Source organism: Psittacula echo (assembly GCF_963264785.1).
Source record: "Psittacula echo genome assembly, chromosome: 2".
NCBI classification, from domain to species: domain Eukaryota; kingdom Metazoa; phylum Chordata; class Aves; order Psittaciformes; family Psittacidae; genus Psittacula; species Psittacula echo.
Window position 1 is genome coordinate 2486130 of NC_137737.1, and position 23652 is coordinate 2509781.

Here is a 23652-nt window from a genome sequence, read left to right on the forward strand (position 1 = left end):
TTCCATCAGTCACACAGCCTCCCAGTGACTGCAGGCACTCACTCCGCAGGCAAGGTAGAGATAAGTGCAATAGCTCTACCTCAGAGCTTGGCTGACCTTTTCTTCTCAGTATCTTCCCCAATCTCCATCTTCATCCGAGACATTGAAAATTCAAGCTTCAAGGGATGAGGAAGCTCTGACAAATCACAGTTTATCTGCACCTCCTCTGTTCCTAATTCCCCTATACTCAAACTCTTTAGCTGCTAAAAACAGAGAATAGCAGGCAGAAAAAGGACAGCTATTGAAATTCCTTCCTAGTGTTAACTAGGTGCCACTGCTTTTGACACGAGTGGGAATTGCACCTGCCTTCACTAAGAATTTATTTGACATAAACCTTGGAAGCGCACAATTCTTCTACAATATTGATTCAAGAACTTCTCATGGAAGTTGGGAAGATCCAGTGATTTGAGCTCTTTTATATTCCCTGGCTCTGCAATTCCAAAAGGTAATTATCCACCCTGTAGAGTAATTTATCCAAGCTCCTAATTGCTCCCTGGTATCTAGAAACTCTTTTTCCCTTGCCTCTCCACTTTATCTACATTAGCAGTCAGCATGGCTCAGTCGAAGCAGATCTGGGGGCTGTTGAGGACCCAGCATACAGACCGTACACATTTCAGGGCACAGAGTACTCTGAACCAGCCCAGCCACTTAGTCCTGTTGTGCATTAGGTACAAACCTGGAGCGCAAGCAAACCCCCAAGTGATGCAGCCGGTGCTCTACGCACCAAAACAAGGACTAAAGCGGGGTGAGCAGCAGCAACTGGGAGATGTGCTTTGAAACCACGCTCCCAAATCAAACTAAAATGCAAAGATAGGTGCCCCTAGCACAGCTTCTTCAATTACACCTCCTCACCATTCAAAAGAGTTCAAGGAAAGCCTCACTCCACATCCCACACACAAATGCTTTGTTACCCTTCCTGAAGCTCCCTCCATAACGTTCTCAGGGTGAATGTTGGCCACTGGGAGGACAAACTGCATCTCATGTTAAGTTACATTATGTTTGTTATATCAAGTATGTTATGCTTGTTATGTTTGCTGGGGCCAAAAAAGCTTTGGCATTCAGAGCAACCCTCACAGAGCCTGCCCGCTTCAGCTTATTTCCCAATGTGCTTGGTCTTGTTCCCTTCTCAACCACTGCTGCTCATCCTTGCTAGTGGCAGAGGCTCCTGTGCAGCGTGGGGCCAACAGGGAAATTATCCTTATACATTTGCACTCTTAACTCTCTTCCAGGAGAAATGAACAAATGAATCATAGAATCAGAAACTAGATTGGAAAAGACCTTTAAGTGAACCAGGCTCATCAACTGCACTTTACTGACAGACCGTATAACCAAGCCCTCATTCTCAGACACCAGCTGTCTGCTTCATTGCTGTTGTGCTAGCAATAAAAACCAGAGATACTGCTTCTTCTTCTCTATCCCTTTCTTCACGCTAGTGTTAACAATATGATTAGATAGATTACAACTAATATAGGCTATTAAGAGAGATGGAGCCAGTTTGATTCCTGCAGTCTTTATAAAATGCAGCTATTTTGTTTTGCTATGCAGACTAAAAATGCTCTGCCAGCGTATTTCATTCTGCTGTGAGACAAACATCCACCTTCTGTAAGGAACTGCTTCTTCTTCCTTAAAGCTTCTTGGAGCAGGTTTCCAAATTGTTTGACTTGTACATTGCTATAAAAGAAGGACTTGAAACACAGAGGGCCTAGAGGATGTTGTGTAGACTCACTAGAGAGCACATCAGGTACATGGGATGTTACCCAAGGGGACTCAGACCAAAAGCCTTTCAAATAAGGGAAAGAACAAGAGTCTTGATGAATGGCATCTCTTCTACTGAGCACAGTCCATTTTCTGGGGCAAGGAGCATTCAATTTGGATTAGTAACCCTCAGAACATACTTCAGATGTTAACTAGATTTGTTGAAGGACTGGATATTACCAGGGTGTAAGCTGGCCTGGCAGCATTGCTGGGTTTCAGCTAACTATGCTTCAGAGTAAACAAGGAACCAGCTCAAACAGAAGTCCTTATTTTTGTGAGCATGTAGGCTGATGATTTTCTTCTCTAGAATCGAGGGATACAAAAGTAAGTTATTTTTGGGCACAGACAAGGGTGGGTTTTATTCCTAGGATTTGATTTGAAAATGCACTGCCTTGGTATTTTAATGAGCGAAAATAAGATCATGACATGCCCAAAGCCAGTACACCATTTCATAAATCATATGTACATTTGCCTGCTGGTGAGAGAAGTACCATGTCTTAAAGCATTAACAAGATAAAAGGATATTTCAAACACTTAAGTGGTTGGTATTATTTATTGGCAAAGCACCCATGATAAAATTTGTTAGCAAGGCTGATTCCTTTTCTACCTTCTTTCTACATAATAAATAGTACAAATACTCTACTGGTACAAATCGAATTAGCTGAACTGACTTCAGTTGTAGCTGATTTATATGGTCTGAGAATCTGGCCCTATCATGTATTTGTGCCTGCTCCAGCCAGCTTTCTTGGAAGCTGTATCATTTTAATCTGCTACAGACAAAGAAGGAGTGTTCATTACTGCAGAATCTGCTATGTATTATATCTCTGTGTTTTCCCAAACAGATTGCATAGCTGGCATAGGAACAAGTATGTTTGTTATTGTTGTAAAAGTAAATAAATCAAACTGTCTGCTTGAACACTGTGTTGGAATAGTCAGAGGGGAGACGTTTTCCATCATACCTAAGGATAACATTGTTCTTGATTTATTGGGTATTTCCACCTACTCTGGTTGGCTCTCGCTGCTCTGATCGTCATCCTCAGATTCTCCTCCCTGCCCTATATTGGTTTTGAAACTCACTGATCCCCAAACCTATTTAAGATATAAACCTTTTCAGGCAGGGCTTTTGCTGTGATTTTGTTTCACACATAGACTCCCAACCACAATGAAATGCTCTGATTGGCAAGCCAGAACCTAACAGCGAAACTCCTGAGAGAGCCTTAGGCTTTGAAAGCATGAAGTCTGAAGGGATGCTCAGTTGTCACTGCTCCTACGAATGTCACTGTGAATCACACGTCCTCAGCCCTTTCCTGATGTACTACATCACTGGCAGCTGCCGGTTTGCATCTCTAATTGCCAGACCTCTAAATTATCAAGAGGTACAGCCCGCACATGTAGGCAAACAGTGCATTGGCTTAGCGGACCTGCTCATTCTGTACAACTCTCTGGTTTGGTTTAAACCAAGCTGAACAATTAATTTAGTTCTCAACAGCTGGTTCCTGCAGTTGGTTTGAAATTACCCTGCAGTTTTGGGTACGTTTTCTTCTTACATTGCAAGGCACCAGGATAAGCAAACACGTGAGACAAATGTGAAATAAAGCGTTGAAAGTTTTAAGGCCTGAAAAAGATGAAAAAGTCTCCCTTGTGCTCCAAATTCCTTTATATATCTTCAAAATCAAACAGGAAAAGTATCAGGAGAAAGCAATGCAGTGTGGGGAGTGATAGATTTGAAGAAACACAAACAATTTATTAGCTATAACAACTGGCGTCTAATCTCAGGGAATTCCTTTTCCTCCAGTAAGTTCAGAATAGTCTACTTAGTCTTAAGGCACAAAAAGAGTAACCTCTGTGTCAGATATTCTGCAGCTGTGACTTACCCTGAGCTCGTATTACCTTCCCTGCCAACTATATATTCATATTAACTTCAAAAGACTCACAGTCGTTTAAACACTTTAAAACAGCTTGTGAAAAGGAGGAAGCATATGCAAAATAAATATAGTGGTACTTGTATGCATGTCAAATCCAGCAAATTTTAATGATACGTAAAATCCCACCCCAACACGTGTAATAAACTTATATATTTAGCCAGGACTCTCAAATTCGACATGTAACAGCATTTTTGCTGTTGTGTTTCTGAACGGCCCTATTTTGGTGTATTCTGGTGCTTTCTTTTAAGCAATTTATATTAGAAAGAGTAACGCAGAAAGAAAAGATTTCCCTTAACATCTCTCTTTGTGACAGATCTAGTCTCTAGTGCTATCTCTTCAAACTCCCTAACGGATTGGATTCAAGTTCAGCTTAGGGAAAATGCTTGCGATAACACTAACCCGAGGTTCATGCTCAATCTGCTTCTAACAGAGAGTTAAAACGGACTCTGTCTCAAGTTTGCTGCACTTCAAGCTAACGACAAACAATATCTGTCAGAGAAGCTACTTTGTAGCTTTCTGAAGTTTATCGTCTGTTTCATGGAAATCAGATTAACTCAGGTCTGCTGAGTTCATTTTGCTGAGGCTCAATGATTATCCATTCTTCCCTCTCCGCAAATATGTGCATAAATCAAAGCACATTAGAAATCAAACCAAACAACACTTCAGACACTACTAAGTTTGTTGCTTGTTTTATATCAGGGTTGCACGATGTTTTGTCTCTTTGATCTCCTCTCCTGCTTAACCTAGCAAAAGAAGAGCTGCACCTCTTAGGACAGAGGGAAAAACAACAAACCCTGTGTTTATATCCAGGATTATATCCTCCCTGCTGCTAAATAGCTGCTCCAACACGGGTGGCACCAGCTGTGAGAGATCTTCTATAATCCAGTTTATGAAAGGTGTCTGGTGGAATAACCAGCTGCAAACCTCTGGGTGGGTCCTGTCCTGTCTCTCTTTCATGGTCTAGCAATTGAATTGCCTGAGTCTTTCCTCCTGAAACGAACAGGAAAGCTCATGAAGAAAGCAGGAGACAGTCATGAGAAGTCTTTCAATTGTTTTTAACACACACACACACAAAAAACCCCTATATTTTCAGTTTCAACACCGGTACGTGTTTGCAACATCTTGTTTTGTACTTTGGGTTTCGCCTCAGGCATCTGGTTGCTAAGCAGCCGGTCATCTCCATACTTTGTCCCCATTAGGATGGGGGACACAAGGTTATCTCTTGCTTCTTAACATAGAAAGAATTTGGACTGCTACCTCTGAGGTTTCTTTGGGAAGCCCACATTTTACTGCCCGTTTTGAATACGCCTTTTCCATTTCAGCTTCTAAATGGAGCCAGGATTTCCCTTCAGTAACTCTGGATTTACCAATCTTTGCTGTTGTGTAAGTAATACTATGAAATTTGGAGATTAAAAGGCTGGATTTCAGAGTAATGTAAATCCAGGCAGCCCTGCTGAGGTGAAGGAAGCTACGCTGGGATCTACCCGCTGAGAGTCCTCAATAATAATAATAGAGCTTGCATTTTGCTGCTTTTCCCTGTCATGAATATTCTGCAGTGGATGTGATTGCGAATGTAAGATTAATCATCCTTGATTGTATCTTGTCCCAGTCCATCTATGAAGCATGCATCATTATTTGCCACTATTGATCTTATGAGAAATTAAAGCTCAATACGACCCCCTTGGACCATAGCATCCTGCTAAAAAGTGCTGCTCTACCTATAGCAATAGTTTCCACTGGTTTATTTTACCCATTTGTTTTTCCTCTTATATTTATCTTTCTTTTTTTTTTTTTTTAGCAGAGCTGTTTTATACTACTTTAAATGGTAGCATGACTCTTGAAGCAAGTATGGAAATACATCTGGCAGGGAGGCCGATATTAACACAGGGCAAATTAACATCAGCACCAGATCCCGCGTACTGGATAACCACATTTGTACCATCTTAAAACAAAAGGGAGACTGAGATCTACTGGGAGTTGTTATAGTTAATATTCTGTCAGTGTTTCCACTCCTACTTCTGGGGTTCAAACTTACACTGTTCAAATTGCTTCGCAATGAAAACATGCAAGTGCTCAGCTCTACAACAAAGTTATTGTCACTAGGCCAAATACTAAGGTCTTTCCTCACTGTTAACTGCCGCTGACTGCAGCGAGCATGTTTACTCAATAAAGGCTTGGGGCTTGGTTGGGGTTTTTGTTTTGAAATGAAACTTTCTGGTTTTAATACTGTTTTACACTATGCACTAAACCGAAAGGCTTTCTGCATGCATGCAGCATGAAAAGACACCTGGCCACCTTCGGCATCCTATTATCTGGCTGACTTCATTCAATCCGTCTCTGTCAACCTCCACTCCTCCATAACCACAGATAGATCAAGGGGGACACCTATGCTTCTCACTTCTTTGGTCTTTCCTAGGCACTTGTTTCAAGCTCATACTTTGTGTGAATTAATTCTGCCCAAACGTCTCGCTTAGCTGCTGTGCTTTAACCCTGAGGTGATGTTATCTCATTTTCCAATCAACGAAAGGGCCAGAAACACACTGCCAGAATTTGGGTGCTATATGGTCTATTGGCTTAAAACAAACCCCTAAACTTTGATATTTTGGCTTACTTGATCCCACAGGTTTCTGCCCTCCCTACCTGTTCACAAGCAGAGATACAGATCCAAGTCGTACAGCGTGTTTCCACCTTTCCATTTCAAGCCCGTCTCAGTGGGAGATGGCGTAGGAACTTCTGCCTTACAGAATATTAGCAGTGTTTGTTGGTGCATTTCCAATTTTCCTTTTTCACAGTTTCCTTCCCCTTCTTGTGCATATCTCTGCAATCTGGCAGCAAATTTGCTGCCTCCCATCTTCTTTTTATCCCTCCTGAAGACTGACACTGTCCCACCCTGTGAACACTGCTTCTTGCCAGCCACGCTGGAGGTCAGAGTGCAGCCACCCTGGCACTACCTGTTCTGACAGCACAAATCCAACAGGATCCATATGGTCCTGGTGCTGCTGCCCCAGCACCATTCTGCTCTGAAGCCCGGGACCTGGGGGAAGAGCTGAAAGCAGAGTTGGAGCAAAGCAATTAATTCCTCTTGGCTTTTCTAGGCTTCACTTAGGAACCCACCAGTTTCCTTCATCTCACATTTCCAGTTCTAATGTCTACAGCAGCTATCAGATACATTACAAATGCTGTGCCCATCATGTTTTTTTCCCTATCTTGGTAACATCTTGCTATTCATTTTGCATCTAGTTATCTTCCTGTCCACCACAGCAGAGATCTCTACTCAGATCGAGCCCAGATCTGGCACATTTTCCATGAAAGCGCTACCCAACGTGTAACTTACGGCACACATTTATCCCTTTCAACACATCTGCTATAGCCATTTGCTAATTCCCAAAAAGCACTTCCAGATAATTTTGGGGAAAATTATGCCTGTAGTACCAGTTTCCAAGGAGCCTGACACTAGTACAGAAAGTTTCTATCGCAGTCTGTCTTTTGTCTGCTTGCTGTTACACGTTAGTCATGCCCAGCAGAAACTGGCTTCAGCATCCTACATAAAGAATAGGGCAGCTCTCCACATGAAGAATCTGTTTAACTTGGTGATGATATTGTCGTATATATGACATACGGTTACTTGGCACTTTCTGGAGATGTTTAAAAGCCTAAACACTGCCTCAAGAAGTTGACAATGTAAATACATGCATTTGGAGATGGTAATTGGCAAGAATTGTTATGTATGGGATCTATCACACATGTTTGACTCTTTGGCCTTAGGCTATTCCATTTCTTTCACATTGTTTTCCAAGAGCTGCAAGCTGCTGAGCATATTTCACCAGCTATTGTTTTAAGATCAACCCTGCAAAACAAAGCCATTCTATTTTTATCCTCAGCAGCTGCACAGCTTTCCTCTTCAAATTACCTCTATCAAAGTCTCACGATTCAAATGACTGTCTGAAATGCAGAAATGTGTTTCCATACTGTGATAGCTAGCTTCATGTAAAAGGATGCTTACATACAGAATACCACAAACAGAAAGGTACGAAATTTAAGGCTATAGCTCTTTCTGAAGAGCTACAATTTCTTCTGAATGTTAGAAGAGATTTTAAGACCCTCAGAATCCTCTAAAGTTAAACTGTTGCTAATGAAAGCCTGCACGCAAACAGCTAATATTCTGTAAGCTTCTGTCACAAGCTTGTGCTCCCCTAATAAATGAAGTATATCCAAACTTCACATTTTTGGTATTGAGAGAGAAAAGAGCTGTTGGTATTGACATAACAACAGATTTAGTAGGAGTTACTTATTGGATAGTAGAGCTAGGGATCTTGAAGCAGTAAAAGGATCTGTGAAACCTTGTCTGACAAAGATAATATCAGCGACTCTGACGGGAGCAACATATTGCATGGGGCTGCAGAAGGGATTCAGGCAGGCAGGAGAGCAGGGGAGTAGAAGAAGGAAATAGAGGAAAGCAAAGTCAAGTTAGGACAGAGAGGGTTTTAAAGAATATAAATATGAATTCTGTGTAAGAAGAGGAATCTCCATGAACTGCCTCGCTTTGTTTAGTCTCTTCTGTCTGAGCATGTATAATTCCTGGTATCAGCAGGGTAGCACTGACTTATAAGGAACATGATGCATTACACCAGAAACCAGAGGTACTGATCTCTGCTGAACTGAAGAGCCAGTGCAGTACTTTGCTTTATTTTATATGCAGTAGTGGTTACAAGTATGACTGTACTAAAGGTACAATAACTCATGGAAAGGAAATTTCTTTCCAGAACTCAGCAGCTGGTAGTAAACACCAAATGACATTACTGCTACTTCAAGAATATTGTATTTACTGCAGTGTGGTCTCTACAATAAAAGAGGTGTGCCAATAAAAATCGGCTGGCCTTGGTAGAAAAGGGCTGACTTTTCATCAGGCTGGCTGACTACACTTCTCATGGCCAGCATCCGGTCATAGCCGAGTTCTCCTTAGAGTCAAATCACGTTATTAAGGTTTTTATTTTAAGACTTGGCTGTCATATTTTGAACATTTGTAAAACGCTTTTGATTTATCTGCATTCTAGCAGGATTCAAGTAGGTCTATTAGAGCTGTTGGCATGCATTTTAGCTTGGATAATCTCTAAGGAATCATATGTCCACAGCATTTTTCCTGGATTATCAGGCAGGAACTGCTAAAATACCCAGTGTTGTCAGAGCACAGGGAAGACTGTGGGAGCCTAAGTTGATTGGGGAAGCAGGAGCTCAAAAACCCTCCACTGGCAGTGCAGTTGGAAAGGAATCTCCTGATTTGCATTGGTCTTCAACTATCTATCCAGAAAGGAGACCAAGAAGGAGGTTTCATTTCTTCTGTATAAGGAATGCTTTCTATTACCTCTTTGCCTAGGTTTTAAATTTATATATATTTTCCTGCACATACACATAAAGAAAACATAAGGTTACATCATGTAAGAGGTGAATGGGCATCCATCCTTGCATTGGCTTATTGTATCAGAGAGCCTGGTCCTGGATTAAAGCACAGGGGTGCGAATAGGAACAGAGGGAGAAACACTGGAAGGCAGAGAGTGAGTGGATGAGCTAGCAAAAAAGTTAACTGTTCAACTGGATCTTTAGCAGCCAGGAGGATTAAGTCCATTTGTCACTGCAACTAACTACAGGAGATAGATCTAACTGCTGTGAACCTGCCAAAGACTCCTGTGTGCCCATACTTCATGAAACTGGAACATGATTCATCTTGTGGCTACGGTTTAATAGCAGCACGTCACATTTTGAAGCCTGGGTAGGTTCACATTTGTCTTTCTTTTTGTCATAAGTGCATAACTTTCCATTATAGGGCTGGCTGGAAAACAGCAGTTCCGCTTAGCACAGATTTTCAGAGTTTGAATGATTTTGTTCCACATTGACATAAGAAACAACTGCAGCCTTTCAAAAGGTCTTTGAGTGAGCTGTGGGCAGAAGAGGGGAAAGTCAGACAGGCTAACCGAGAACTGGCCAATTCAAGGTTCAAGACCTTCCTCTGACAGATACACAGTGGTGTTCACCATAGTCAAATTCAAGCTTTTAACTCAGCTGTAGTTGCCTACTGTGGTTCATGGAAAAAGATTTCCCCTCAGAGAGGCTAATTTAGAGCACACAAGGCAGGCTTTTCCTCTAAATCACCTCTGATAAAACAATTTCAGTCTGCGTTCCATTTATAACATAGGGAGACAGAACTACTAACTTAACTGCCTGAAGTTGGTCTCTAATTACAGGTGAGGCTGTACCATGAGGTTTTTCTCCTCTTCTGACTGGAAATTTCACCTGACAAAAGCGTTTTTCCTGACAAAAGTTTATCCCATCAAGAAAAGGGAAGATTTCCTCAAAACCAGAAGTTCTGATGTTAAAAATACCCAAGTTGACAAGCACACATTTCACTGGAACATCCATTAACAGGAATGCTTGGCAAACCAGTATAAGTCACCTAACGTTTATTTGAAAATGATTCCTTAATTAGATAAGAGGATGTGTGAATGTGAAAAATCAGCTACGTGCACTTATAAATAACATAAATGAGTACACTAAGAGGTACAATAAAAATTGGATGTGCCAGATCCTTGAGCTGATTGGTACTGGCTGAAAACTTAACAGTGGGTGCCTTTATAAATGCGTATGGACCTGAGCATCTCAACTGCACAGAAGTGAGCGGTGCACTGCTGAGTTTTCCATGTTGAATTTTGCCCAGTCTACTTTGGTTACTTGTGAGGACAGAGAAGCCCAGTCCACGGCCATTCCTCACCGTGTGTACACATAAAGACAAGGGAGGTTGTGCCAAAGTTTTCAGCCTCTTGGTTCAATCTGAAGACATTTTGGTTTTGAGAATGACTGCCACAGCATTTAAACTGGCAGGGGAAAAAAACCCAATACTGAATAATGCACCTATATATGTGATGTTTGTATGCATCACGCCAGTAATCTGACACTAAGCCAAGAAAAGCTGATGCGTCCCTTCACTATGCAAGAGTACTATTTGGAAAAACCAAATGAAGTTAAATATTGGGGTAACGGAGATGCAAGTTGATCTCTAAGATCATATACAACAGTATTTGCTATAACAACCTGTCAGGCTGACTCTGCTCTCCTACCTGAGCTGGGCCTCCACAGCATACATTTCTTTGTCTTACTCTGATGAATAAGCTGGGATAAAAACCAGTATTCTAAACACTGACTTCAATAGCTTTGAGAATCCCAGGTTCTTCTATTTTGCTTCTTTCTGAATTAAACCTAATCATCAGTTACTATAGGTCAACTGCATTTTTCTTTTAGAACACTAAATTGCTAAAATGATCCTTATTAATAAAGCAGTGCATGTGTAGCATTTTAATCAAGCTTTCAAACGGCACTCAGAAACAAAGCATATGATGCCTACAGAGAAGAAAAGCATTCACATTGTCCCTGTTACCCGCCTAAAGGACTGTCTGCAATTCCATATTGAACTTGCAGCCTCCTGGGGGCCTGGGAAACACCTCTCTTTCACAATTATTCATGCTATGGTATTTTTAAGACACCACAGCAGCTCCTGAACAGTAACGCTTCCATCTTTATGCAAGACTACAGACATAAGACTTATTTCTTCTAAATAAATAAGATATGCAAGCCATTTGTCATATTTAACTGTTGATACCAAAGACACATGAAGTCTGCTTTGCAGACATCCCTTGTAAATATGTTTTACATACGAGTTGAAATCCCTGACAAGGAGCATATATTCTATCAGTTGGCCTACTGAATCAAGGGAGTTCCCTGAAGCAGAGGCATATGCCAAAGGGAAAAAAAAAAAAAAAAAGATCAAGTTATTTCAGTCATTCACACTTAGATTTCTCATTTTCACAGCTGGTCCTCTTTGCTAATGAACATGCAAAGTTTGCTTATGCTTCAGCTAGAATACAGACATCCACTTGCCTGGCAAAGCCAGCGCTCATTTAACATTGAATGGTCTCATTTTCCTTTGCAACTGGAAGTCGTGCAGGTCTGAAAACCGTGTAAAGAATGTTCAACTTGTGCTCACATCTGAAAGATCAGTCTTCTGCCTGACAAACATGAGCACAAATTTATCAAATATGCAATCTTCTACCTATCAAGAGTATGCAGCAACGGCTCGGGTAGGCAATAGGAGGAATGCTCATCATACAAGAAATTAGAGGTTTCTGTCAGGGGATTATGATTTACTTCCATCTAAATTAAATAACGTGTAAGGGGAAAATGAGCCTCTAAGACATGTTTTGGATTTCAAGAGGATTGCCTTTAATGTGCTATGCTCCCTAGAAGAATTCCAAGCTTCAGCGCTCTTAGATACCTATGGATATATTTGAGATCACATCACACTTTACAGTGCGGCACAGAAGGACCCAAGCTAGTTCCTCTCTGAAGGTATGACAGCGAAGCAGTTTGGTCTGGAAAGCAGCACAGCTATGAAAGCAGGTAACTGTAGCTGCTAACACATGCTGGCTCTCAGCAAGCACTGAATGCTGATGAACCCGGATGACCACAGGTTGTGGAGCAACCTTGGCTTCTGCTAGCCTTGAGGTATCAGGTTAGAGACATGTTCAACTGAATAAACTCTGATCAGAAACGGTCAGATACTTGGCTGTGCTTGCATGAGTAAGAGGCTTAGAATTTCTTCAAAGCAAATCTGTTAATACTACCTGGAATATGAAATGGAAAGAAATAAAAAGATTCTGTGAATGTTCTCCAGGCAGACTGCATGAAAACAGTCACCTCAAAAGGGAAATCTGGAATAAGGAAAGAGTCCACAAAGAATGGTGGGGAGGGGAACAAGGAAAAGTGGGGAAAAAACCTAGTGTGCAAATGAAACCAGAGCTTTCAATCAGAACTCTTGAGGTTTAAGAATGTTAATTGTCAAGAGAAGCTGAGTCTTTGCAAAAGGTATTTAAGGAAACGTCAATGGATTGATTTGGGCTAGGGAAAGAAAAAGAAGAAACAGGCTGTGGTATAGTAAGGATGGGATAGAAAAACTTCAGCAAATACTTCATCTTACTTTCTTCTCAGAACAATGGGGTAAAATAATAGGCAAGAGGTTGCAGAAATGGATGGTATGACATTAAAAAAGCAGTTCAATGTATCAGCTGAGGTGAAAGAGAGAAAAGAAACTGGTTAATCTCCATTACAAAATTCTCCTTTGGAAGACTAGGAACAAGTTTTCTTAAGATTTATGAAGGCAGAAATGATATGAAGTAGAAAAAGAATTCTGTTTCAAAAGAAGCAGGAAAAGCAACCCCAGCAAATACAGATTTGCAGATCTGACCTCAATATTGCTTGACAGAAAGGAAAAAAGGAAAAGGTGGATCCTTGCAGACTGCTTGGCTTGGGTAAGATGAACAATTTTCTAGACAAAATGTTTTAGGTCAAAGGTAGATTCTGCCTATTTGGATTTCATTAAACTTACTGAGTACACTACCAAAATCTATTACCCAGGACTGAAAAGAAGAGAACAGAACAGAATGCAGTCGATCACATAGATACACTTCTTTGGCTCTTGAAACAGAACTGAATTCCCTTTAGATAAAAAAGAACCAGAGTATTTTGAGAGATTTAGATTAAACGTTAGGCAGAAACCTCTTCCCTGTGAGGGTGCTGAGGCGCTGGCACAGGGTGCCCAGAGAAGCTGTGGCTGCCCCATCCCTGGCAGTGTTCAAGGCCAGGTTGGATAGAGCTTAAGGCAGCCTGCTCTAGTGGAAGGTGTCCCTGACCATGGGACAGGTAGATGAGCGTTGGGGTCCCATTCTATTCAAACCATTCGATGAGTCTGCGAAGTAGTGAAGAACGTTTAAGTTCAATGACAGATGGTTCTGGTTGAAAGAAGTGCTAGGTTGAAGGAAGGTAGAGTTTTTCAAAGAACAACACTGGCACAGTGTAAGGATCAATCTTGTTCTCTGTATTTTTATTACTGAATTTGATGCAAATATTAGGCATGACACTGGCTATTCATATTCAACATGATGTTGGAACCATTGTCAAAACTGGGGAAACCTAGGGCTTAAGGGAATGTGATGAAGTTCTGCTTTGGAAATGCAAGCTTGTACATCCAAGACCTGATCCAAACCATGCTAGATGATAACAGACAAATGTATCCTGGATCCACCAGGAATTACAGAGAGATAGAATGGAGACTTCTGGTTGACCAAGGGGAGACGAAGAGACACAAACATCAGGAGCACAGCTCCTGGAAAAGTTAGAGAAGCATTAGTGATGCTGTTCAAGATCTCATGTAGAATACCCTGCACAGATTCAGCCACCCATTTTCAAGGTTATTTAAAAGTGAAACTGATGCATGGATCTGTTACAAGAATGATATGAAGAACAGAGAGTTTGCCTTATGTGAGCCGGACTTGTTTAGTATAGAAAATAAAAGGCTGGGAAAAGATGTGAAAGTCTGTTCTTACAGGATGGAAACCTGTGCCATGAATGGAAAAAAAGGTGTTTAAACTAAAGCTAAGTTATTAAAGCTACAATGGCGCACAAGCTGGCCAGAAATAAACTCGGACAGGGAATTAGGAAGGGACGAGGGACAGAGGGCATCCCTTAACCATTAGAGCATCCAAATGCTGGGAGAGCCTTTTAAAAGCAGCAGTTAAAAATTAATTCAACAGGATTGCTTTCAGAAACAGAATACAGCAAAGACGACTGAGGCGATGGGATTGAATTATTTTCCAGCTTTGAAAGCAACTTTTGTTACAGTGAAAATTTGCACTTTGTAGTGAATCAGACAAGCCATCATTAGCTGTTGAAAGGCAACAGACATCTTCTCCATTCTGGCAACATTGGAAGTGTGGATAGAAGAGAATGAACTGATCACATTTCTATTTTGCCTTAGACATCTCAGTGTCCCTAGGAACTGACCTGACATCAGTTCAGACTGATCAGAACTATGTATCAGGCATCATATATCAAAGCAAAACCAATACAAGAGTGGTTTAATTAGAAGAAGAATAAGAAAGACAAGTGAAAAAACGTAAATACAAGAACAAGTCTGCTCAAGAAATTATTGACAGGGTAGAGTATTATTTCCTGTTCTTAATGAAACCTTCCTGTACATAATTTGTTCTAACATGTACCCAATTTGCTCTAACACTTCATCAGAAGACATTAATATATTTAAGCTCATTTCTTTCCCCTAGTCTTACCTACAGAGCATGTACTCACCATTTTAAGCAGAGGCATAGAGGTAAGATTAAGAAGAACCAGTTTTTCCTTCCCCTTTTACAGGATTTTTGGAAGCTGTCTGGTATTCCTTTGAAGACCACAGCAGTAGTTTATGTACTGGATGTTTATCACTGGTATGACAGGTGAAATACTAACTGTACACCAAACTCCCTACCCTCTTAAAATATTAATTGATGAGCAACCATCTATGGAGCCTCATAAAGTATTAACTCTTTAAATGGGGAATATCTCTGCTGAACAGCATAGCACAAATCCTACATGATTAAAGCCCACACAATCCTATTAAAATCCAAAGAGTTCCAAGCTGTTTACGTTGGTTCAGTATCTAATATTAACACCTGGGTTTGAAACCTCATGTAAGCTCCACTGCTTTGTTAGATCAGCAAGTCAGGGGAAAGCAAGTTCAATTTTCTTGACCTATATGGGGATGTACATAAATGAAGTCTAATCTTGGACTTCAATGCTTACTCTTTTTCTTGGCTTGTTATTCTTCAGCAACTTCCATTTTATGTACATATATACATGATGTGCAGTGCATAAAATGAACATATGCATGTACACATTATGTACTAGGTGAGCTAGTGTTCGCATAATTGTGCTCCATCTCCTGAACTGCCACACCTGAATTCGAAGATGAGGGGTCTGCATTTCCCTGAATACTGGCCACTGGATAGTCCGTGTATGCAAAGTGCAGACTGACAGAGACTCATTTATTTTGTGAAGTACATAGTCCAGACTAACAGCCTGAAGATCAGCAGCGCTGGTCAACCCTGCTGGTACTAGCTCAAACATCCCAAATGCTCAGCACCCCCCCCCCCCAAAACTTTAAACTGGTAAGGGTATTTTCTAAGATATGTCTTGTCTAAGATATTTCTTGTCTATGAATGCCCTCAGCCATTATTCACAATGCAGCTATAATGGCTTGACTCACACCTAAAGAAATCAGCAGATGGGCTCTTTCCCTTTCATATGAAAAGGTCAGAATAAACCTAGCAGAATTATGTGCCAAACTACACCAAAACATAAAGAAATGCTGCCAGGTGTAGGAATATTTTCTTTAGAAAGTTATTCCTTCAAATTCCAGTTTTCTTTACTGAATTCCAAGGAATCTTTACATAAGATACATCAGAAACATGACCTCTGACCGTTGCCACTGAAATGCTGCTTATGTGGTTAAGTAACTGATTGTACAAGCGTGCAGTGTGCCTGTAACTGCTGCCACCAGGAAGAAATTTCCCTTCAGGATTCCTCATCGAGTTGTAAACCTACAAAAGTCTTTGGCAAGCTGGCAATTTGCCTTCTTGGAAGCCAAAGAGGTGGGAGCCACAACTACAAATATATGAATGCAATAAATGTAGCAATTACATGTATTTGCATGGTACCCTCATGAAGGTATTCTCCTAGTAACCTTTAAGTATCCACTCAAGTCATACTTAAGTGTGAAGTAAATGTTTTCAAGAGCCAATAATATAATAAATTAATTATTAGCTTTGCAACATTCTTAACCATTCAAACTTTGGGGTTTTTAGCACAGTAGCAGTATATAGAGTGCTACAGGCTGGATCAGCTACAGCGTGTTTGCTACCCTGTGGACACCTATTTGAAGTTATATTAATGACAGAGTACACTGGAGTTGCTGTGTGTAAAGTACTTGAGGACACGTAATCCAAAAGACACAGTCATGTTATTTACAAATATATGTACTATGCAGTAAGGCAAACGTGCTTGGAGCATGCAAATGGGTTTGCTGTTAGGGCCCACGGCTTGAAAGCTCATTTGACCTTCCTCATTCCAAGTGGTTATACTGAAGGTGCCAAGATGCTCATGATGAGGAGAACAGTGTGGCCTGTCAACATCTGGGTGCGCTCACTTGCCAATATGCTCTTAATCCATAGGAAAAGGTGGTGGCGACATACACTTTTGGGACAACAGTGGGAGGTTTTAGCATTTATTACAGAGTGAGCTGCCTTCCCATGACAGGGGTGTGTGAGTAACACATGAGAGTCATTCCAAATTTCAGCTACTGGGTAGCAGCCTGGAGTTCTACCTCTCAAACTCACACTAGTCAGGAACTGCAATATCTCCTCCACGTCAGAGCACAGCCTGCAGTGTGGTACTAGAAGGGACTCTGTGCCACGTTGCCTATGATTACACGGGACTGGAAGCAAGCTTGCTGCACTAGTTCTACATCAGGTTATCAAAACTGCCTTTCAGCTGAATGCTTTCAAATGCATTTTGAAGGATGCTATTATCCATGTTGTTTCCATTCCCATATTTGCGGTCGTAATAGTGTTTTGCCACGCAAACAAGTCATTGTGGGGTAATTAGATACTGCACAAACTGTTCTGCAGTAGCTGCAGCAGATGTGAACTTGTTAACCTGTGCAACAGAGTACCTGAAGAAAGCTTAGCTCTCTGGGAATGCCAGGATAGCTCCCTCAGCAGGGGACACACAGGATAAAAGCTTGCACACGGGCCCTTGGCACTCACTGGTTTATGCTTTGTCAGTCTTTAGGTTCCGAAATACATCAATTCTCTTAGAAAAAAACAAGCACAGGCATCATCTTTATGAAATCACTGAGAATCTTTCCATCCTGCTGTTTGCTAGGACCAAAAAGAGAAAGCTTATCTCATTACCCCAGTGCTCAGAAGGCTTCTCTGACTCCATCTACTGAAATGACAACACAACGTGCTTTCTGATGGGTTTTGCAGTTCTACAATGTAAAAACACAGATTACATGTTTACTAAAGATACCTGTGAGTAACAGCATCAACTGCACAGTCACGGCTCTTGCCTATTGCCGTGTATCGCTTCAAACTGATGGTGATGATGCTCGATTATAAACCAGTTTGCAGCTTATTTGTTCTCTGTCCAGATGTGCCTAATTCCTGTTGTCATCCTTGCAAAAGCATGGATAGATGCACAAGGAGAAGCAGCGAGGAGCTGCAAGGAGGAGCCCTGCTTGCAGCACTTCACTTTCCCTCAGTTCTGGATTCATGCTGGTTAGTTTCTTTTGGGAACAGCGCTCTGTGACCCAGTGAAAAAGTCCCTCAAAGCACCATTGTAATGAAGCCCCTGGCCATGTGAGTGGCACCTTGAGCTCCATAACTACTTGCCCAGCACTGAATGAGGATCGTAGCTGGGAGAAGGAGGACCATCAGGCCCTGTGCACAGCCCAATGCACATGAGGAGCTGCTCCTGGCAAGCGCGGTGCAGTCTCCAGTTCCTTCTGGGACCTCACGGAGCTTCCCACTGCCCAAATAACAATTCAGCAACTCCAGAGAACTGGCCTTAGAGGAGATAGAGGTACCAATCAACTGGATCCTTTTAGAGCCTGGGGTTGAGCTGATGACCCATTTACTTTTCATTTCGCATTAACCAGGAAGACTATAGCAGCATCCCAGTAGTGCTGCATGTGTATAGTTAACAGTGTCTATTATTGCTATGGAGAGAGCCCTTTTCTTTTAAAGAGGCTGTTCTACAGAGGGAATACCTCAGCTCTCCTTGGAGTATAGCACCTAATAGAAAAGATATAATAAATCCCAAAGCCCACGTCAGAACTACCCACACAGATAGATAATTTCAACTCACTCACAGCTATAGCTATAACTGCAGAATAACGGAGCCGTCTTCCTACGTTAGAGCCAGGCAGCCGCTGCCTTTAAACTCGAGCTGGAGCAAACCTTCCCTGGCAAGTGGCTGTTTTGTTCATACACTGCCTCCTAAGGTTCTACCCAGCTCCTAGTGACAAGGACCTCCCTGTTTTTACGTGTTTACACAGCCCAGAGCATCACTATGAAGTTCACAGGGAGATCAGTCAGGTGTTATCGTAATACCCATCATAAGTAAGCAGCAGAGTATCAGTAAAGGCACATTATCCAGGTGCGTTGCAAAGAACGTTCATAGAATCATAGAATCAACTAGGTTGGAAAAGACCTTTAAGACCATCATTAAGCAAGGTTACTACTTTTCTCCCTTTACCTCTCTACCTTCCAAGTGACATACTGGCAGGCAGAAAACTTTTCATATGCAAGTCAGTTAAAGATTCAGAGGCCATGCCATTTGAGCTGGAAGTTGGTTTCCAGTAAAGTAAATTGAACCACATTTAAAAATCAGTAAGTAGAGGAAAAAGGCTGCAGGAAAAGAAGTTCTCTTCTTTTCACATAAGGATTATTGTGCCCAAACTGTCACATCCTGTTTCAATGCTGAGAGGTTAAACCGTGAAAGTTCACTGCCAGAGAGGGTTAAGGCAGGTGAAAACCCCCAAGTCCTCAGGCAAGATTCTCTTCTCTGAACCTGTGTAAAAATCAATCTTGCCAACCATGAACAAACCCCTGTGAGTGATCTGATGCTTGGTGTGAAAATAGCTAAAAACTATTGACATCGATCCTCTCCCTCAGCCCCATCACTTCTCAAAGACCTTACTGTATAGAGAGGAAAAAAACACAAGCAAGCATCCCCAAACCAAGCATCTCAAAGGCAGGTATTTTCCCAGTTCAGCCTCCAGAGCTGCCCAGGTGACAGAGAGAATTCAGAAGTAGGAGTGTCAGAGCAGGCACCGCAATCAGAGGTGGCTCATAGCACTCCACCGCTGCCTCCTGGCACAGGGCTCCACATCAAAACCAGAGCAAACCTCTCTTCAAAACAAAGAAAGAGTAAAAACAAGCCAGAAAAGACCTCATTGTGTGAGTACCTTTGATTCCTGGCTGGTAGTTGATGCTGGAGAGGGGGGCTGCTCTGTGCTCTCCACTTCATTCTCTTTCTCCACACTATCCACGCCGACTTCAGTCATGCTGCTCGGAGGAATCATTTTACCTCTAAATCACTGCTGCTGTCGGGAAGAAAGCTACAGACCTTGCTGGCTTCTTTTCATTGAACGTCCTTCTTGCTTCTCTGCTCCTTTAGAGCAAATGAACTCCGGCTGCCAGGCTTCGCTACATTTGTGAGACTGGAAATCTCTGGATTTCCTTTCTTTTCCCCCTTCTCCTCCTCCTCCTCCCCCTCTTTCTCCTCTCCCTCCTTCCTCCCTCCCCTCCCCTATGCGATTCTGCTGCGAGGGGAATAAGTTATCGATGGCTCCGTAGGTCAGCTCTGTGCCTGCTCCTATGTTTTCCCGGATCCTCCTCCCCTCCGTGTGGAGCAGAGTCGTGACCGCCAGCCCTGTGATCGGAGGAGAGTGAGCTGAAGCAGAAAGCCCAAGCCACGCACACACACACGGGGCACCGGAGGGAGGAGTTGTATTTCCAGTGCTGGGAACAGCTTTAGAGGAGCATGTGCTGTCATAGTAGTGAAAGAAAGTAAGGCTTGCATGCACGCACACACATGCAGGCAGAGGGACAGGCGGTGTGTATGAGGTTTGGAAGCATTTTACCTTTCAATGGGCTGGAGAAGGCAGTTTGAAGGGTAGCTTTATATTCTTACAAGTCTTTTCCTGAAGAAGGGCTCTAGAAACAGAAGAGAAAAATGAGTCTTCCCTTACCTTGTCCTAGAGAAGATGATTTAAAACCCTAACTACCCAGTGTCTCCAAAGCTCCCACCTTGGCTTACATTTACCTTACATCCCAAACTTGCTAGCAAGTGGTGGGACAGAGTCAGGGGAGAGTCACCTGTGGTTCCATGTGTTCTTTGATCCCCTTCCAGCCAGGGAAGCCCAGCTCTGAGCCAGACACATGTAATCCAGGTCAGCTGATGCTCACATCCTATACCTGTGGGTTGTCATAGTGATAACACTCCATCCGGCAGACACTGAGCAGAGGCAGCCATTGGGAAGGGCCCTCTGGCTTCCCCAATGCCATCATTCCCGAGGATGCGGCACCCGGAATCATGCTTGGGGCTTTTGCAGCACCAGCAGAAGGTCAGCACGACTTTGCTGGCTGGCTCTGATTGCTTTCTGTTGCTCGAGGTTTTGCCTGATTTAAATCTGCCGCAACAGTGCCTGTCAGCTCCCTTGCCTGCTGAATTACAGTCTGTATTGGAAAAAAGCTGAATGGATGTGCTATAGGACCTGTTAGAGCAAATCCAGCGGAGGCTACAAAGATGCTGCAAGGGCTGGAGCACCTCTGCTATGGGGAAAGGCTGAGAGTTGGGCTTGTTCAGCCTGGAGAAGGCTCTGGGGGCACCTTAGAGCAGCTTCCAGTGCCTAAAGGGGCTGACAAGAAATCTGGAGAGGGGCTTTGGACAAGTGCCTGTAGGGACAGGACAAGGGGGAATGGCTTTAACCTGCCAGAGGGGAGACTGAGATTAGACATTAGGAAGAAATACTTTAAAAGTCTTAGGCTGTTTTCTCAAGAGCCAGGGATATTCTCCAGGTGCAAAGCTCATTTCTTCCACTCAGCAAGTGAGATTTGGGCTTTGCTGTAAAATCAGCCTCTTAGCAAGAGCATGGACCGGGCAGAGACCCAGTTTGGGAAAATCAGGGCAGCTCTGGGCAGCAGAGATCTTGGCAGAGTGATAATGATGGATGCTCCAACTCTGGCTGTGGTACCCTTCCCTGGTGGTCCAGCCTAGCACAGCCAAGTCAGGGCCAGAGCACGGCGCTCTGCCCCTGCAAGGACTGTTCCACATGCCCAGCAATGGGGCAGAGGAGAAGCACAAAACTCACTTTGGTCCTGTTCCCCAGCAGTGTTGTGAACCAGTCTTGTTAAGAGCCTCAAAACCCATCTTCTTCTGATGAACTTTTAGGTCCCCTTAGAAATGGCCCTGGAGTGACTTGCTAATGGTTAATGCTCTATGTGTTGTAAAATCCTGCACATGTTTTGTATGAGAAGCTTGTAGCGTCATGACTGTGTAAGTGACTATTGTACCACTCTCCGCTCTTTTTTTTGGTTGTTTCACCAAATTAGTACTGACACCTGCTGCACTCCCTCTTTTCTCCCAATTACTCACTTGTCAACCACCACTGATCTGTCAGCTTCTTGACAATTAGCCTGGGAAAGATGAGTCAAACCTAAAACCTTACCAAAAAAGCGAAAGAGAAAAGAATCTGGATTTCTTCTGGTTTCATTTCCTTTCAGAGGCTCTCGCAAATCAGATCTCCTGTATAACAAAACGGACTGATCAGTTAGAACCTGTATCTGCCTCTCTCTCCCACTCTTCCATCTTGAGAAGCCAGACTTGTGATTGCTGCCCATCAGTCTCTACGTGAAGGTACTTGGTGGAAATGTGAGCACTGCACGGTGCTAAACGAGAAGATTGAACAGATTTTCCAGTGAAGAGACAAACGGAGATTTCCAGAGTGGGGAAAGGCAATCTGGATGAATAAAACATGAGAGCCGATGCTCAGCCCCCAGCTGAAGCTGTTGCACCGTGTAAAGGCACTTGGATGCTACCTGGAATCCCCTCCAAGCATGGCCTGGCGCAGTGCTCCAAGGCTGACTGCATGGGTGCTACACTTTGCCCATCCCTCCTGTTCTCTGGTACTCTGCACACAAAGGCAACAGGATGCGACGCAGAGCACTGCTCTGTGCTGGGGCTCCAGCACTTCTTAAGCTCTGACTGCAGCCAGCACAATAACAGCATCCCAGAGGATCCTGACACCAGGAATATACACACACTGCTGTAGAGCTCCACAGTGGCAAGATTAAGCTGATGCAGGGAGTTTGGCACGTCATGTTCTTTTGCCTTCTTTTCTTCTGGTATAGGCATTGCTTTGAAATATTTGAGCGCCTTTCTGTGAAAGAGGTAAAGGAGTAGAGCTGGATTGCACCAAACAGAAGATATCAAATCAGTGCTAATTAAAAGATGTTACTCTTCTGAATAACACCAGTTATAATATCCAGTATCTGAAGGAGGCCTACAAGGATGCTAGAGACGGACTATTCATGAGGGACTGTAGTGATAGGATAAGGGGTGATGGATTCAAACTGAAACAGGGGAGATTTAGGCTGGATATAAGGAATAAATTCTTTATTGTGAGAGTAGTGAGGCACTGGAACAGGTTGCCAAGGAAGTTGTGAATGTCCCATTCCTGGAAGTGTTCAAGGCCAGCTTGGACACAGCTTGGAGCAACCTGCTCTAGTGGAACGTGTCCCTTCCCATGGCAAGGGGTAGGAACTAGGTCCTTGCCAACCCAAACCATTCTATGATTCCATGATTCCTGCTTAGACCCTCATGTATTTAATAGAGAAAAAACAGAAGTAAAAAGGAGAGAGGGAGCTATAGGTGTCATCATTCACTCCCTGCTGCATGAACCACCCCATCCTCCTGAGCATATAGAGGCTGTAAGAGAGCATATAGAGATGACACTACTGATAAATGCCATTGGTTTAAACCATTACGTGCCTCTCTCTAGAAATGTACAATTCAATGAGGGATCAAGCTGGCTGCCACCAAAGCAGGGTCATCAAGGAAAAAGGAATTACGTTTCCCGAACTATATCGAACTCTCAAGAGGATGCAGACTGCGCACCACAGAAAACTGCTGGACACAGAAAAAAAGGCTGTAGTTCTGGCACTTGCAGTGAAACTTGGCCAGCCTCTTCTCAAGTTCCTCAGTTCAATTTGTGAGTGTTCCAGGTGAGAAACAGTAGCTTCATTTCTTAGTCAATTCAGTTTTGTCTTTGAGGAAACTGGCAACAGGATACCCTTTCTGGTGCCGTTTGTGATGGGAATTTTACTGTTGGCATCGTGCATTCGGCCAGATGAATCGGTAGACATCTTCACTAGGCTCTCCTCTCAAATATCTGCTGCTGTCCACAGCTGGCTAAGTGACTATAAAGACCAGACCA

At 42.8% G+C, this 23652-nt stretch overlaps 1 protein-coding gene across 1 annotated transcript in view; it reads right to left on the reverse strand.

Annotated features, from left to right (window-relative positions):
* The window catches only part of STAC (SH3 and cysteine rich domain), a gene marked incomplete at its 5' end in the record, with an annotated part of 61342 nt that extends 41605 nt beyond the window's left edge, over positions 1-19737 (reverse strand). The window contains one exon of the mRNA XM_080610338.1: positions 19621-19737. Within this exon, the coding sequence (XP_080466464.1) occupies positions 19621-19737 (117 nt within the window). The remainder of the gene's footprint in view (positions 1-19620) is intronic.
* Positions 19738-23652: the final 3915 nt, after the last annotated feature.